Source organism: Eleutherodactylus coqui, chromosome 3, assembly GCF_035609145.1.
Source record: "Eleutherodactylus coqui strain aEleCoq1 chromosome 3, aEleCoq1.hap1, whole genome shotgun sequence".
NCBI classification, from domain to species: domain Eukaryota; kingdom Metazoa; phylum Chordata; class Amphibia; order Anura; family Eleutherodactylidae; genus Eleutherodactylus; species Eleutherodactylus coqui.
Window position 1 is genome coordinate 251,413,557 of NC_089839.1, and position 15,621 is coordinate 251,429,177.

At 41.8% G+C, this 15,621-nt stretch overlaps 1 protein-coding gene across 3 annotated transcripts in view; it reads right to left on the reverse strand.

Annotated features, from left to right (window-relative positions):
- The window catches only part of LOC136621644 (flavin-containing monooxygenase 3-like), a 121,255-nt gene that overhangs the window by 35,044 nt on the left and 70,590 nt on the right, over positions 1–15,621 (reverse strand). For all 3 annotated transcript variants that reach the window (XM_066597284.1, XM_066597285.1, XM_066597283.1), the window contains exons 3-4: positions 13,524–13,712; positions 6,931–7,093 (exon numbers count right to left, since the gene is read on the reverse strand). In XM_066597284.1, the coding sequence (XP_066453381.1) occupies positions 6,931–7,093; positions 13,524–13,712 (352 nt within the window). The remainder of the gene's footprint in view (positions 1–6,930; positions 7,094–13,523; positions 13,713–15,621) is intronic.

Here is a 15,621-nt window from a genome sequence, read left to right on the forward strand (position 1 = left end):
CTCTCAGGGGCTGGTAGTATAGTTTAGTTAGTGGTCATTATCTTGGACCGTATTGCAACTTAGCCAGGTTAGGTGTTTTACCATCATAACCCTAAATTGACCTCCCTGGCATCTTAGTTAGTCTGGGACATTGAACGCCAAGTATCTGGCGTCCAGACATCTAAGTAACTAGCACCCTTGTTTATCATATGGTTGATTAAACAACGAACCTATTTAACAATAAGGGTTGTCTAGTTAAATGTCTGTCTATATAAGACAGTACGTACTATTTGCACTATATTGCAAACTAAATTGTTTGCTTTCATACAAGTGCAACCAGTCTTCCAGACCCCTTTTGTTCTTTAGTGTATTGAACATCAGTCAATAGGCGCTAGTAATTACAACCATTTTTGCGCAACTGATGTTCACTACCTAAACCTATTGTTACAACAAATCGAGTACAATTTGGTACTTTCTGTACAGTCTTTGAGTACAACTTAGTCTCATTTTCGTCCTGATGAAGCAGTGCGTAAATAAGCTGTTTTGCACTGTGGAAACGCGTTGACGACTGTGGACGACCTTGGTTGCTCTGGTCAATATTGGACTTTAGCTAATCATACATATGCTCATTTAACTTGCATCTTTTGCGAGCTGGCATATACTATAAGTAGCTTGACTTCTTTTGACATAATTTCATATCTTAAGTCGTGTCATTATAAGTCCAGCTCTTCAGTTTGTTGTTGGTGACAATCTAGATTTTACACAACTAAAGACTCTTATCAATAAAAACTGGGTCTCGACAGATCGATGTTCCTATTGGGAAGCAAAAAGTGTAGCAATACTAAATCACTCGGACACAGTATAGTGTCCTCATAAGTGGGTATACGAGCACAATACTTTTTTAAGTATGGTGTGATTATTGAATTATTAATAATCCACCATCCAGTACTTTGTGAGTGGTGTTTATTTATTTGTTGCTTGGAACGGTGCCTTCCATTATATGCACGTTCTCACCAGTATATAGCAACAGGAAGTCACTCACCTAGAGGCTATTACCTCTGGTCTTGTATTTCATTTGGAAACGGCCAGAGGTTATCAACTCATCTGATAGCCCTCTTAGTAACTCTCACTGATATTAGTTAAGAGTTCGGTTGGACTCTGTACGCCCAAACATTTGCTTAAATCCCATAGGCATTTTTGTTTGTTTGTTTGTAACTTTGTGTCTGTTTTTGGGGTCCTAACCATCCTGTTGAATAAGAGATGGTTTTTTATCGTTTAAATTAATAAAGGTTATATTTTAGTTTCAGGCCTTTTCAGTGACAAATAGTCCAACTCGATTATTCAATTCTATGCGCAAAAGAATTAGCGTCCAAATTTTACGTACGGAATGTAATTTTTTCACTTTCCGGTGTCATAGAAACGTGAAATTTGGCGCAAGCATTGATTATGTCATAAATAGGAAAAGCTAATGGGTCCCAACTCCATTATTCAATTCTAGCGCAAAAGAATTAGCGTCCAAATTTTACGTGTGGAATGTAATTTTTTCACTTTCCGGTGTCATAGAAACGGGAAATTTGGCACGAGCATTGATTATGTCATAAATAGGAAAAGCTAATGGGTCCCAACTCGATTATTCAATTCTAAGCGCAAAAGAATTAGTGTCCAAATTTTACGTATGTAATCTAATTCTCTCACTTCCTGATGTCATTTTATATAAAGGAAACGTCGCATGGTTGCCTCCCCGTGGTGTTTCCTGGGTAACGCAGAGAACTATGCAAAATGGTGAAGATATTTTTTTTCCTCAGTATCTCTAAAGTAACCACGACTTCATAAGCTTTTCCGTGTAAACACCAGATAAACACCAGTACCAAATTAACTCGGGCGAAGCCGGGTATATCAGCTAGTCTATATATATAAAGCTGAAAGCCCTCACTGACTCACTGACTGACTCACTGACTGACTCGCTGACTGACTCACTGACTGACTCACTGACTCGACAAAAGTTCTCCAACTTCCCAATGTCGTGGAAACATGAATTTTGGCGCAAGCATAGATTATCTCCAAAATAGGAAAAGAAATTGGGTCCCAACTCGATTATTCAATTCTAGCGCAAAAGAATTGGCGTCAAAATTTAACATACATAATCTAAATCACTCACTTCCCAATGTCATAGAAACGGGAAATTTGGCACAAGCATTGATTATGTCATAAATAGGAAAAGCTAATGGGTCCCAACTTGACTATTCAATTCTATGCGCAAAAGAATTGGCGTCAAAATTTTACGTACATAATCTAAATCTGTCACTTCCCAATGCCATAGAAACTTAAAATTTGGCATGGGCATTGATTATGTCATAAATAGGAAAAGGTAATGGGTCCCAACTCGATTATTTAATTCTATGCGCAAAAGAATTAGCCTCCAAATTTTACGTACGGAATCTAATTTTCTCACTTTCCGGTGTCATAGAATCAGGAAATTTGGCACGAGCATTGATTGTCATACATAGGAAAAGCTAATGGGTCCCAACTCGATTATTAAATTCTAGCGCAAAAGAATTGGCGTCGAAATTTTATGTGCGGAATGTAATTTTTTCACTTTCCCGTGTCATAGAAACAGGAAATTTGGCACGAGCATTGATTGTCATACATTGGAAAAGCTAATGGGTCCCAACTCGATTATTAAATTCTAGCGCAAAAGAATTGGCGTCGAAATTTTACGTGCGGAATGTAATTTTTTCACTTTCCCGTGCCATAGAAACAGGAAATTTGGCACGAGCATTGATTATGTCATAAATAGGAAAAGTTCATAGGTCCCAACTCGATTATTCAATTCTATGCGCAAAAGAATTAGCGTCCACATTTTACGTGTGGAATGTAATTTTTTCACTTTCCGGTGTCATAGAAACGTGAAATTTTGCACAAGCATTGATTATGTCATAAATAGGAAAAGCTAATGGGTCCCAACTCGATTATTCAATTCTAGCGCAAAAGAATTGGGGTCAAAATTATACGTGCGGAATGTAATTTTTTCACTTTCCGGTGTCATAGAAACGTGAAATTTTGCACAAGCATTGATTATGTCATAAATAGGAAAAGCTAATGGGTCCCAACTCCATTATTCAATTCTATGCGCAAAAGAATTAGTGTCCAAATTTTACGTATGTAATCTAATTCTCTCACTTCCTGATGTCATTTTATATAAAGGAAACGTCGCATGGTTACCTCCCCGTGGTATTTCCTGGGTAACGCAGAGAACTATGCAAAATGGTGAAGATATTTTTTTTCCTCAGTATCTCTAAAGTAACCACGACTTCATAAGCTTATCCCTGTGAACACCAGATAAACACCAGTACCAAATTAACTCAGGCGAAGCCGGGTATATCAGCTAGTGTACATATAGAAATCACCGAGGCAGAGAGATCTATTAAGAATAAATGACCTTCACAGAAAAAAAGAACCCTATAATATAATATCTAACATTTTATTAATGTAAATATAACAATAAGGACTAGGACTAACAAATAAATCGTGACTATCCCAAAGATTGGATAATCCAAATGAGAAGTGATTCTCTAAGGGATAGAAAACGAGACGACCTAAAGGGTATGCATACTGGATAATTAGGAAAATACATTAGATTCGTATTGTAGTTCTTATATGCAGAATGAAGAAAACAACAACCATTGGGCTATGGCAGTCCCCATAAAGAATAACTCGCTGCATAGGCAAGAAATAGTGCTGGATACCAATGCTTTCATCCACTATACTACCTATACAGACTAGTCTCTAATGATATCTCCATATTTGCATAATAAAGAATCTCATATTATTCCTAGGATTACTAATGAGAATTTACAATTCAATGTACCCAGTATTTCCTAATCAGTAGAGATGAGCGAGCGTACTCGGAAAAGCACTACTCGCTCGAGTAATTTGCTTTATCCGAGTATCGCTGTGCTCGTCCCTGAAGATTCGGGTGCCGCTGCGGCTGACAGGTGAGTCGCAGCGGGGAGCAGGGGAGAGCGGGCGGGAGAGAGGGAGAGAAAAATCTCCCCTCCGTTCCTCCCCGCTCTCCCCTGCAGCTTCCGCTCCGTGCCGGCACCCGAATCTTCAGGGACGAGCACAGCGATACTCGGATAAAGCAAATTACTCGAGCGAGTAGTGCTTTTCCGAGTACGCTCGCTCATCCCTACTAATCAGCTAATTAGACAAATTTCCATTACTAGATGAATACACTAAGTGCCATAGCACGTAGCACTTCAGATAAGACTCACTGTAAAACCCCATTTACATGGAACGATTATCGCTTAAAATTCATCCAAACAATAGCTTTTGAGCAATAGCGTTATGTGTAAAGGCACGCCCATCTGTATTTTTTGTTAATCGCTGACTACAAGTCAGCATAAAATCCATTGTGCCTGATAGGAGGGACTGCATGCCGAGTTCTCCGCGGGGAGCGCTTATAACATCGAATTCAGCATGCAGCCCACAGCAGAACAAGGGAGATGTAATTGGTGCCCATTAGTAGCTTATTAGTAGCTCTAAGAGCCTTGGTTGTCACAGTGATGAATAATCGAGTTGGGACCCATTAGCGTTTCCTATTTATGACATAATCAATGCTCGTGCCAAATTTCACGTTTCTATGACACCGGAAAGTGAAAAAATTACATTCTGCACGTAAAATTTGGACGCTAATTCTTTTGCGCATAAAATTGAATAATGCAGTTGGGACCCATTAGCTTTTCCTATTTATGACATAATCAATGCCTGTGCCAAATTTCATGTTTCTATGACACCGGAAAGTGAAAAAATTACATTCCGCACGTAAAATTTTGACGCCAATTCTTTTGCGCTAGAATTGAATAATTGAGTTGGGACCCATAAGCTTTTCCTATGTATGACATAATCAATGATTGTGCCAAATTTCCCGTTTCTATGACACCGGAAAGTGAAAAAAATTACATTCTGTACGTAAAATTTGGACGCCAATTATTTTGCACTAGAATTGAATAATTGAGTTGGGACCCATTAGCTTTTCCTATGTATTACATAATCAATGCTCGTGCCAAATTTCCCGTTTCTATGACACCAGAAAGTGAAAAAAATTACATTCCGTACGTAAAATTTGGACGCTAATTCTTTTGCGCATAGAATTGAATAATTGAGTTGGGACCCATTAGCTTTTCCTATTTATGACATAATCAATGCTCGTGCCAAATTTCCCGTTTCTATGACACCGGAAAGTGAAAAAATTACATTCCGCACGTAAAATTTTGACGCCAATTCTTTTGCGCATAGAATTGAATAATCGAGTTGGGACCTATGAACTTTTCCTATTTATGACATAATCAATGCTCGTGCCAAATTTCCTGTTCCTAGGACATCGGGAAGTGAGAAAATTAGATTCCATACGTAAAATTTGGACGCTAATTCTTTTGCGCATAGAATTGAATAATGGAGTTGGGACCCATTAGCTTTTCCTATTTATGTCATAATCAATGCCTGTGCCAAATTTTAAGTTTCTATGACATTGGGAAGTGACAGATTTAGATTATGTACGTAAAATTTCGACGCCAATTCTTTTGTGCTAGAATTGAATAATCGAGTTGGGACCCAATTACTTTTCCTATTTTGGAGATAACCTATGCTCATGCCAAAATTCATGTTTCTACGATATCGGGAAGTTGGAGAACTTTTGGCGAGTCAGTGAGTCAGTCAGTGAGTCAGTCAGTGAGTCAGTCAGTGAGTCAGTCAGTGAGTCAGTCAGTCAGTGAGTCAGTCAGTGAGTCAGTCAGTCAGTGAGTCAGTCAGTGAGGGCTTTCAGCTTATATATACAGATGATAGGTAAGATAAAAAGTAGAGACAGAGAGCATAAAAGAGTACAAAAAAGAAAAATGTATATACATCAGAATTAGAGCGATTGCTTAAATTAAACATTGTGCATAATACAGTTTATATTATAAAAAATATGCAGACAATGATTCAGATAACTGGCCATCAATATTAATTGTAAGTTGAATACTTGAATATATAATTAAATAGATATTAAATATGAATGATAAATATACATATTTTTAAACTGCATAAAATGAAGTCACACCGTGTAAAAAAAAAAGTAATAAATCTAAGCTGTTCAGAAGAATCAGTACATAAACAATAAGCACAAGTACATCTTAATTAGAGTTGAGCGAACGTCCCCACTTGAAAATTTTTGAGAGAGAGAGGAAAAAAATAAATAAATAAATAAAAAAAACCTTGTGACCCTGCGTTCCACATACAAAAATGCTCGAGTCTCCCATTGTAGTCAATGGGGTTCGTTACTCGAGTAGTGCTCTCGAATGTTACAAAAAGCTCGACTCGAATAACGCGGACCCGAGCATTTGGGTGCTCACTCATCTCTAATCTTAATGTATTGTAAATAAAATCACTGAACAAGACATGGTGCATAAAAATTATTTATAAAAATGGTTTATAGCGCACAATTGGATAATATATCTATTATGCAGTGAAATTTATTTAGATATATTAATTCCATGCATGAATGCATTCCCATTGATATCAATTGAATTAGAAACAAAAGTATAAAAACAAATTCTTTTATCTAGTAAAAATTCCAAATCTGATGATGTAATGCTTGATCAGCGGGATATAATAGCATAGACAGACCAAGATCAGACTCATTAATACATGCAGATCCTCAGACCAGATCCAAAATCTCTGGACTAACTAAAATTTCCACACTAATTACTTATGGGCTAATTAAAGGAGTTGTAGCAGCATATAAAGGTATCTCCTATTCACAGGATGGGGATTACTTTATGATTGTGGGGGTCTGACCTTTGGGTCTACCGCTGATTCTATTTCTATATGCTATGGCATAATATACCTGACCAAAGATTTTCTAAATTACATACAAAAATGCTAAAGTAAAAGCAACTATTTTATAGCTACCTGGAAGGGTGTTCATGGCCGCTACCGGTTGTGCATGCTGACCTGTACAAACCATAACTGCATCAAAGATGTCTGTCTTCTTTTCTCCGTTGTTTTCTGTAGTAACTAACCACTGACCAGTGACTGGGAAGTCAGAATGCTTCTCTAGTCGGCAAACAGTTGTCTAAGTCCAAGAAGTCACAGACAAATATATGGAATATAATTGAGATAATATCAATAGGAGGATTTAATGTACATTGTGCATAATACATAAAGGGCTGCAGTTATGAATCACATCACAAAGAGTTAAGGTTTATTTCTAGTGATTTTAGTAGATTGAAACATCTTACTGTGTGATATACTTTGCTCCATATATTGGTTGTCTTTATAGTAAAAACAAGAAATGGTCAACATTTTTGATAAAGACTCATGGGCTCTGATGTAAAAGTTCAGCTTGCACCGTGCATCATTACAACAAAATCAATCTTACCTTGTTTTACATGCTGTCGTCTGGTTGTATCTTTCATGCCAACATAAAAATGATAATTGGTCAACAGCACATGTCCCCATCTAAAGATGTAGCTATACTGCCAAGTGTGGACGAATAATCATAATGATCATTTATGGCAGTAATGAGAGCTGAATAACGAGCTACTTTTTTAATGGGTGCCAAATCTCGGTAAAAGGGCCCTTAGACAGCAGGGTGCTCCTGTCCAAAATCACTATATGGGCTGTCTATCTCAAACCCTGCATATACAGTAGCTGCAAATACAAGTATATTTGTATTACGCTCTATGGTACTAATGATTCAGTCTTTACACGACATCTTGCGTTACAATTGTATGTTCATTCTTTATTAACAAAAGATATACCCGCATGTAATAACATACTGTCATTTTGCTATTAGAGTGATAAAACAGACGGAGAAGTGAGTTTCATGTTGTAAGGTCATGCCAATATTTGTAATCTGTGGTTTACCGTACGTCTGCAGGTAATATTAGCAATGTTTTTATGTTTCAATAGAAACTTTGCTTCACAGATACTACAAAAATCAACAAATCAGCCCTGCTGGGTCTGGAAAGTAAAATGGCTATCACTTAAAGGGGTTGTCCGGCCATAAACATTAGATCTCATTACTTCTGTTTGCCCATTACCATGCACTTTGTAATATACATTGTGCATTGTAAATGAGGCAAACAGAAGTTATTGACTGCTCTCCCTGCTCTCTCATTACTTTGAATGGGGCCGGCCGGCTGCTGGCTCCATTCAAAGCAGTGAAGCGTGCATGATGCCGATCCTCCAGTCATGTGACCGGTGTCATCGGGAGCACACACTGAGGAGAGAGAGGCAGCAGTGCATCATGGGAACTACCCAGCGGCGCCATCTTTGAAAAATCCTTCAGGCAAACTTTATAAGGGGAAGAAAAGGAATAAAAAGGTAAGCAAAATATCGTTATTCATGGTTAAAGCTGTAATGTGTGATGCTTCTCCTCTACAGGGCATTCATGGGGGGAAAAAAAATCAGTTTCGGCGGCGGACAACCCCTTTAAGTTAAGAAATCACTGCAGGCAGTAGAAAACTCAAATAAACAGAGGAAATCACTGAAAAATGACACTTTTAAAATATTGAGAAACTGTGAGAAGACAGACATAATTTGCATGCATTATAGGTAAGGGGTGCTTCTCATGAGCATGTGCATACATAGGTGCGCACCCATGTACGCGCAAAAACACACGTGTATGAAGGTCCGTGCATTACCTTAGAAGGAGCTGCGACAGCTGCTGGTGGCTACATTGAAGGCAATGGTGTGACGTCACCCCTGAAGTGATTTTCAGGGAAGAGCTTTAAATATAGGCTCTTCCCTGAAAATCATGCCTCTTAGTGGAAAAATAAAAATAAATTATGTATATATTGTGAGACAGTGACCGGCAAAGTGCTGGAGGGCAGATATATTTCGTCTAGGATGCTCTCCTATGCGGCTTTAGGGAGCACTTGGGCAGATACGTGCCACCGAGCAGCCTGGGCTCGGTGGAGGAAGCCGGCAGTATGGTGTCAGTAACATTAAGTTGGCTCCAAGCCACATAATCCGGGCCGGCATTCCTGGAGTGGCCAAAGTGAAGGGTGGGATGGCGACTCCCATGTACCAGGTGAGGCTGGTACCAGGCCCTATAAAGCCTGGGCCTGCAGGTCCTGGAGAGGAGAGCTGAGACCTTTGCAGGTCTGAGAGTCCTGGCTGGCTGTGCGCAGGAACCATTTGTTTACAAGTGTGTAGACAGGGACGTTCCATGTTTAGTAAGTGCTCAGATGAGCTGGATTTACTATGTTGGCCTGAATTTAAGGCCTGTATTTTGCTTTGTTTGCACTGAAATAAACCCAGGCGGTGCCTGGACTAAAGACTTTATCCAGTGTGTCACTGTCTCTGACTGCTTATGCCCAGGTTGCTACCGATCCTAAAAGCTAATCCCTCACATATGGTGTTTGGATGCAGGCAGCAGTCTTAAAGAGACATGCACCAATTAATGGACATTTTGCTGCAGCAGCTGGAGAACCGTTGTTAAGGGCAACTGCCTAGTGGAGATTGGCGGGGGAGTGCTGTAACCCCCATGTCCTGGGTGAAAGCTGCAACGGCGCAGCAACCAGACACGGCCAAGATGGAAGAACTGAAAAAGCAGCTGGTGCAAGTTAACGTGCAACAACAAGCGTTTGCTCAGCAACAACAAGCGTTTGCTCAGCAGCAACAAGCGTTTGCTCAGCAGCAACAAGTGACGGCGACCCAGCAAAAGGTCCACGAGGAGGCCATGAGAGCTCAGGCCGAGACTAATGCTCTCCTGGCGAAAGCCAATCGGTTAGCCTTGCAGGAGCAACAGCGGGTTAACCAGCAGCTGCAAGAACAAGTCCTGGCGGTGGCGCAAAGTTTGCAGAGGTTCGCTCCCCACCATCCGCACCGCGGTACAGGCGGCCTTACAGAAGATGACGCCCACCAATGACATTGAGGCCTATCTCGCGGTCTTTGAAAGAGTGGCAGAAAGAGGGAAATTACCGGCGCCTCAGTGGGCTGAGGTAGTAGCGCCTTTCCTGACGGGAGAACCCCAAAAGGCCTTTTCTGACCTCCAGTGAGCAGGATGCCAAGGACTATATTAAGCTCCAAGGTGAGATCCAGGGCACGCTTGGGCGTGGACACCCATGTGCGGGCCCGACGCGTACACGCCTGGACTATCGCGGACGACCTACAAGCTCGCTCCCAGATGTACGACCTGTTTCACCTGGTGAGAAAGTGGCTTCAGCCGGAGGAGTCGTCCCCGGCAGAGATCGTACAGAAAGTGGTTCTGGATAAGTTTATACGCTCGTTGCCCCCTGCAATCCAGCGCTGAGTGGGACAAGAAGGAACCCAGGATGTGGAGCAGCTCGTGAACCTCGTCAAGAGGTATAAAGCCACGGAGGACTTCTTGCAAGCCGTGCCTCCTGGACGTTCCAACCCCAGGAACAGCAAGTCGGCCGGAGCATCTGGTAAGACTGTTCCTTATGTAAGGGGTGTCAAAAGTGTCCCAAAGGGAGGCAGCTCCGAGGGGGATCGTTTGGGGCAGAGGAGGAGCTCTAAATGGACAGTCGGGTCCCGGATAGAACCCCAAGGAGACTAGGCCCCCATACGATGTTGGCGCTGTCATGAGTCCGGGCATCTTGCTGCCAACTGTCCCCTCACTGTAGAGCCCATGGACTGTGACTCTGCTCGGCGGAGGTCAATGTTCGCTCGGCCAGTATGCTCTGCCGAACCGGTGTCAGAGACTGATCGCCCCTTATGCCACATAAAGGTGAACAACTTTGCGGTGACAGCTCTACTGGACTCGGGGAGCTTGGTTACGCTGGTGCACTCCAGCTTGGTCGACCCCGCAACCGTCACTGGCCATCACATGGGCGTTGTGTGTGTGCATGGGGACACCAAGGAGTATCCTATTGCCCCTGTGAGACTTGAGACTCCGTGTGGACTTGCCACCCATGTGGTGGGCGTCGTAAGGTCCTTAATGCACACCGTGATCCTCGGGAGAGACTTTCCCCTATTTTGGGACTTGTGGCAAAACCGAGGGTCGTCTGCAAATAAGGTTCATGATGATGCCAATATGTATGATGTGTGCCCCGAATCGTTTGACCCTGAGGGTACGGTTCCGGCAGTAGGGGTGACCCAAGACAATGGGGATAACTTTCCCTTAACGGTACTGGCAGGTGAGACAGAGGTGCAGGACGAAGTGGTTGCCATGCCTGACTTAGAGGTCTCATGTGCCAATTTCGGAACTGAGCAGCTCCGAGACCCCACTTTAGTAAAAGCCAGGGAAAATGTTAAAGTCATAAATGGGGAGCCTCAATTCCCAGGGGCTGATCTAGTGTTCCCACACCTGGCAGTCAATCAAGAATTGTTATATCAGGTTGACAAGGTCCGTGGGGAGGTTGTGGAACAGCTGGTGGTACCTCAGCCTTATCGTGGGATGGTCTTAGACATGGCGCACAAGCATGTGCTAGGAGGTTATCTCTGGAGCGAGAAAACTAGGGAACGCGTTCTTCAACGGTTTTTCTGGCCCGGGGTACATGGTGATGTAAAACGTTACTGCGAGTCATGCCCGGAGTGCCAAATAACAGCTCCTATGCCCCATTACCGGAGTCCCTTAGTGCCCTTGCCCATTATAGGGGTGCCGTTTGAGTGGATCGCTATGGACCTAGTCGGACCCTTGGTAAAGTCTGCCCGGGGTCACCAACATATATTAGTGGTTGTAGACTACACCACCCGTTACCCCGAAGCCGTTCCTTTGTGCAATACTTCATCAAAGGGTATTGCAAAGGAACTACTTCATATGTTCTCCCGCACGGGCATACCAAAAGAGATCTTGACAGACCAAGGAACCCCCTTTATGTCAAAGGTCATGAAGGAATTGTGTAAGCTGCTGAATATTAAGCACTTACAGATGTCTGTGTACCACCCACAGACGGATGGTCTTGTGGAGAGATTCAATAAGACCCTAAAATGCATGCTAAAAAGGGTAGTCAATAAGGATGGGAAGGATTGGGACTGTCTGCTGCCATATTTAATGTTCTCAATCCATGAAGTCCCACAATCCTCCACTTGGTTCTCTCCCTTTGATTTAGTTTATGGTAGACATCCACGGGGGCTCCTTGATATAGCCAAAGAGACCTGGGAGCACGAGTCCACCCCCTACAGGAGTGTTATTGAACACATCTCCCTCATGCAAGATCGAATTGCGGCGGTCATGCCCATTATTAGAGAACATTTACAGCAGGCTCAAGAAGCCCAAAGCCGGGTATTTGACAGGTCCGCCAAGGTGAGAAGCTTCAACCCTGGGGATCGGGTACTAGTGTTGGTGCCCACCCTAGAATTTTAATTCCCTGCTGCTGAAAGAACTTCAGTGCAGAGCCGGGGACAGCGGAGACAGGATGCGGCTGAGCCCCAACAGCTGAAGAAAGGGGAGTATGATTTTTTTTTTTTTTACACCAGTTTGGGTTGTTTTTCAGGGAACGGTTTATATTTAAAGCCTTTCCCTAAAAAAACAATTAAGGGGTGCCGGTGGGTGGATCCTCTACCGCAGCTGTTATCTGAGGGGATGAAGAACTCCTTTGTCACATCTGTCACATCTGTGACAGGTGCAGCAGGGAATTATTTTTCCCTGCAGGGATGAAGAAAACAGCTACTGCATGTGGCAGATGTGCTTTTCATCCCCACAGGAGACACGGCAGCGGCGGACAGGTAAGTGTGTGTATTGCCTTCAATGGAGCAGCCGCGGCTGCACGCATGTCCTATCTTCACAGGTGCACATATGCATGCACATAAACACGCTCGTGTGAAGGCTCCCAAAGGCAGAAACATATCATACTTGACTGATTTTAAAATATTTTTTATAACAAATCAGGTTTACATCTATGCACATAGGAGGGCTGAGAAGAAAAAGGGTGGCAAGATACAACAGTCCACCCAAATCTCAGTCACCTCTAAAGATACAGGAAAACCCTAATGCAAGTAAGACACAATTGCTGCGTTGCTCACAAATGGTCTGTAAAGACCAAATGCTCTATAAAGTTCACCATAAAGCAAACTCCGTTATTGCTGATATGAATAGCATATACCAGAAGTCTAAAGACAGCTATAGAGGGATGTTGATAATGGTTTATGACCACTCAAGAAAGCTATTTCTTGACTACATAACATAAAGAATATAGTATCAGAAGACTTAGCTCAGACTCAAAAAAGTTATTACTGCTACAAATAGCAAGTCACAGTAGTCACAAGAGAGCAGTAGAGGAACGTTGGTAATGAGTCATGTCCATTCAAAAAAGCAATCTCCAGACTACATACATAATAGATAATAGCAACAGCCTATTTGTACTGATATAGATGGACTGTCACAAAAGAGCAATTGAGAGATGTTGATAATGGCTCATGTCCACTCAAAAGAGCGGTCTCCAGACTACATATATGAGAAATAAAAAGAACAGGCTCATATGTAAAAGATAATAGCAACAGGCGTTACACATTTCCCTCACAATTAGTTCATTAGGAGCCAAAAAAATAGTAGATGTAGAAGTTAGAAAAAGAAATCAAAAGTTTTTTCTTACCTTAAATTTTATGTATTGCAACAGTTTAAAATGCTCTGCATAGAGCTTGATGTATTCAAAGTATTTGTGGTTTGGTAAAAAGTTTGGAAAATCATCCGGCATTGGAAAGTCACTAAGACACATTATTTCTTTGGAAGCATTGCTGACCAAAGACTTGTAGATGCTGGCTCTTCCTTCTTCTACTTCCTCCTGAAATAGTATTAAAACAAAGACAGCGCTCCAAGGGTAAAATATAAACAAAATCAGAATTCTCCAAACTGAAGGGAACTCAGCTGGTATCACCAGTCCACCCACAATAGGCAGAAGTGCTGAAAAAGCAAGGAGCAGAAGACATCTGGATGCCAAATTCTGCAAAAGTGAGTTGGGACTAGCAGAAGTAGTCATGGCAGAGGAAGACGAAAAGGAAGACGACTCCATTTAGAAGACCTGGGAGTCACTTTAATATAAATGCTTATTCTCCCTCAGTCTTTAATGGTCGGAGTGATGGGCTACGAGATATTTGTTTGCAAAAACTCTTACCATTGTTAAAGCTATACTTGGAGTTGGAATTTTGCATGGTATAAGATTACATGCTAACGATTAACCTGACTTTGCAATTGCTTACTGCCCTGTTTGTTTTTGGGGTCTATATTTACAGTACCTCATCAGCTTGGTTCTGATACTGGATTTGTGTTATGAGCTTGGTTCTGGTACAGAGTTTGTGTACTGTGGTTAATCTTGATGTTGTATTTGTGCTACAGAAGGCAAAGGTAAACAGGTTACGGATGTGCTTGTGCCCTAAGCTAAAATGTGCCAGCCCATGGGAGCATGGGTAGTAGTCTGTGTGAGAGAGAGGACTATGGGAGCAGCTTGTGTAACAGAAGGACATAGTGAAAGTCTGCATAACAGGGGTAGAGATTGTAGGAAGATGTCATACTAGTATTATGTTGGGACAGAAAGGGCACATTATAACTTTTAAGACTATTATTGTCTAGTGGGCACAAAGAGGCATTATTATTTTGTGGGGACACAAAAAGGACATTATTACTGTGTAAGGGGCACACAGGTGGGCAATATCACTGCATGGGGCCTAAAAGCAGCACCACTACTGTTTGTGGCCACTGAAAATATCAGTGTTATTGTGTGTGGATGTTTTTACTGTGTGGGGTACTAATAATGGCACTTTTACTGTGTTGAGCACTATTACCGGCTGGCGCACAATATAGAGCACTAGCTGTTTGGCACTATCATTTTTGGGTCACTATCTGATATTGTTTTCAGGAGTGTCATCTGTGTGGAATGGTTTTCTTTTGTGGACAACTTGTGTTATGATACCATATTAGCTGTCACAACATTCCCATACACTTTCTGAGAGCAATATGGCATATGGTAGGTTCAGCTTTAAGGTTAAATGGGGCAACCACAGACACGGAATTGAAGATTGCAGTAGAATAGGGAGTTTGTGAACTGTAGGTCGGGAAAAGATGGAAAGGGTACTAGAAAAGTAAGGAGGCAAAGATATTTGGAGAGCAAACTCTGCAGAGGGAAGTAATCTGAAAGAAGCCTTCATGGTGGTCTGGGCTGGATGGGAAAAATAAAAAAGTGAATGACTACAATCAAAGATCCCCTATGATTATGTGATTTAATTGTACTGTATTCATTTGTAAGGTCTGCAGAATGCCTATGTAGAACAGGTATCTACTACTATTACTATTCAGTTACAGTCTTAGTAGTAATATTATTGAGTAGTAATATTTAAGTAACATAGTAACATAGTATGTAAGGCCGAATGAAGACATTGTCCATCTAGTCCAGCCTGTCTATCCTACTGTGTTGATCCAGAGGAAGGCAAAAAACCCCAGGGCCAGAAGCCAATTAGCCCTTTTGGGGGAAAAATTCCTTCCCGACTCCCTAATGGCAATCAGACTGTTCCCTGGATCAACCCCTAATAGTTCCTACCTGCCTGTATACCAGGATTGACCCTTAACCTAATATTTATATCCTGTACTATACTTCTTCTCCAGAAAGACATCAAGTCCCCTTTTAAACTCCTCTATTGATTTTGCCATCACCACTTCCTCCGGTAGAGAGTTCCACAGTCTAACTGCTCTTACAGTAA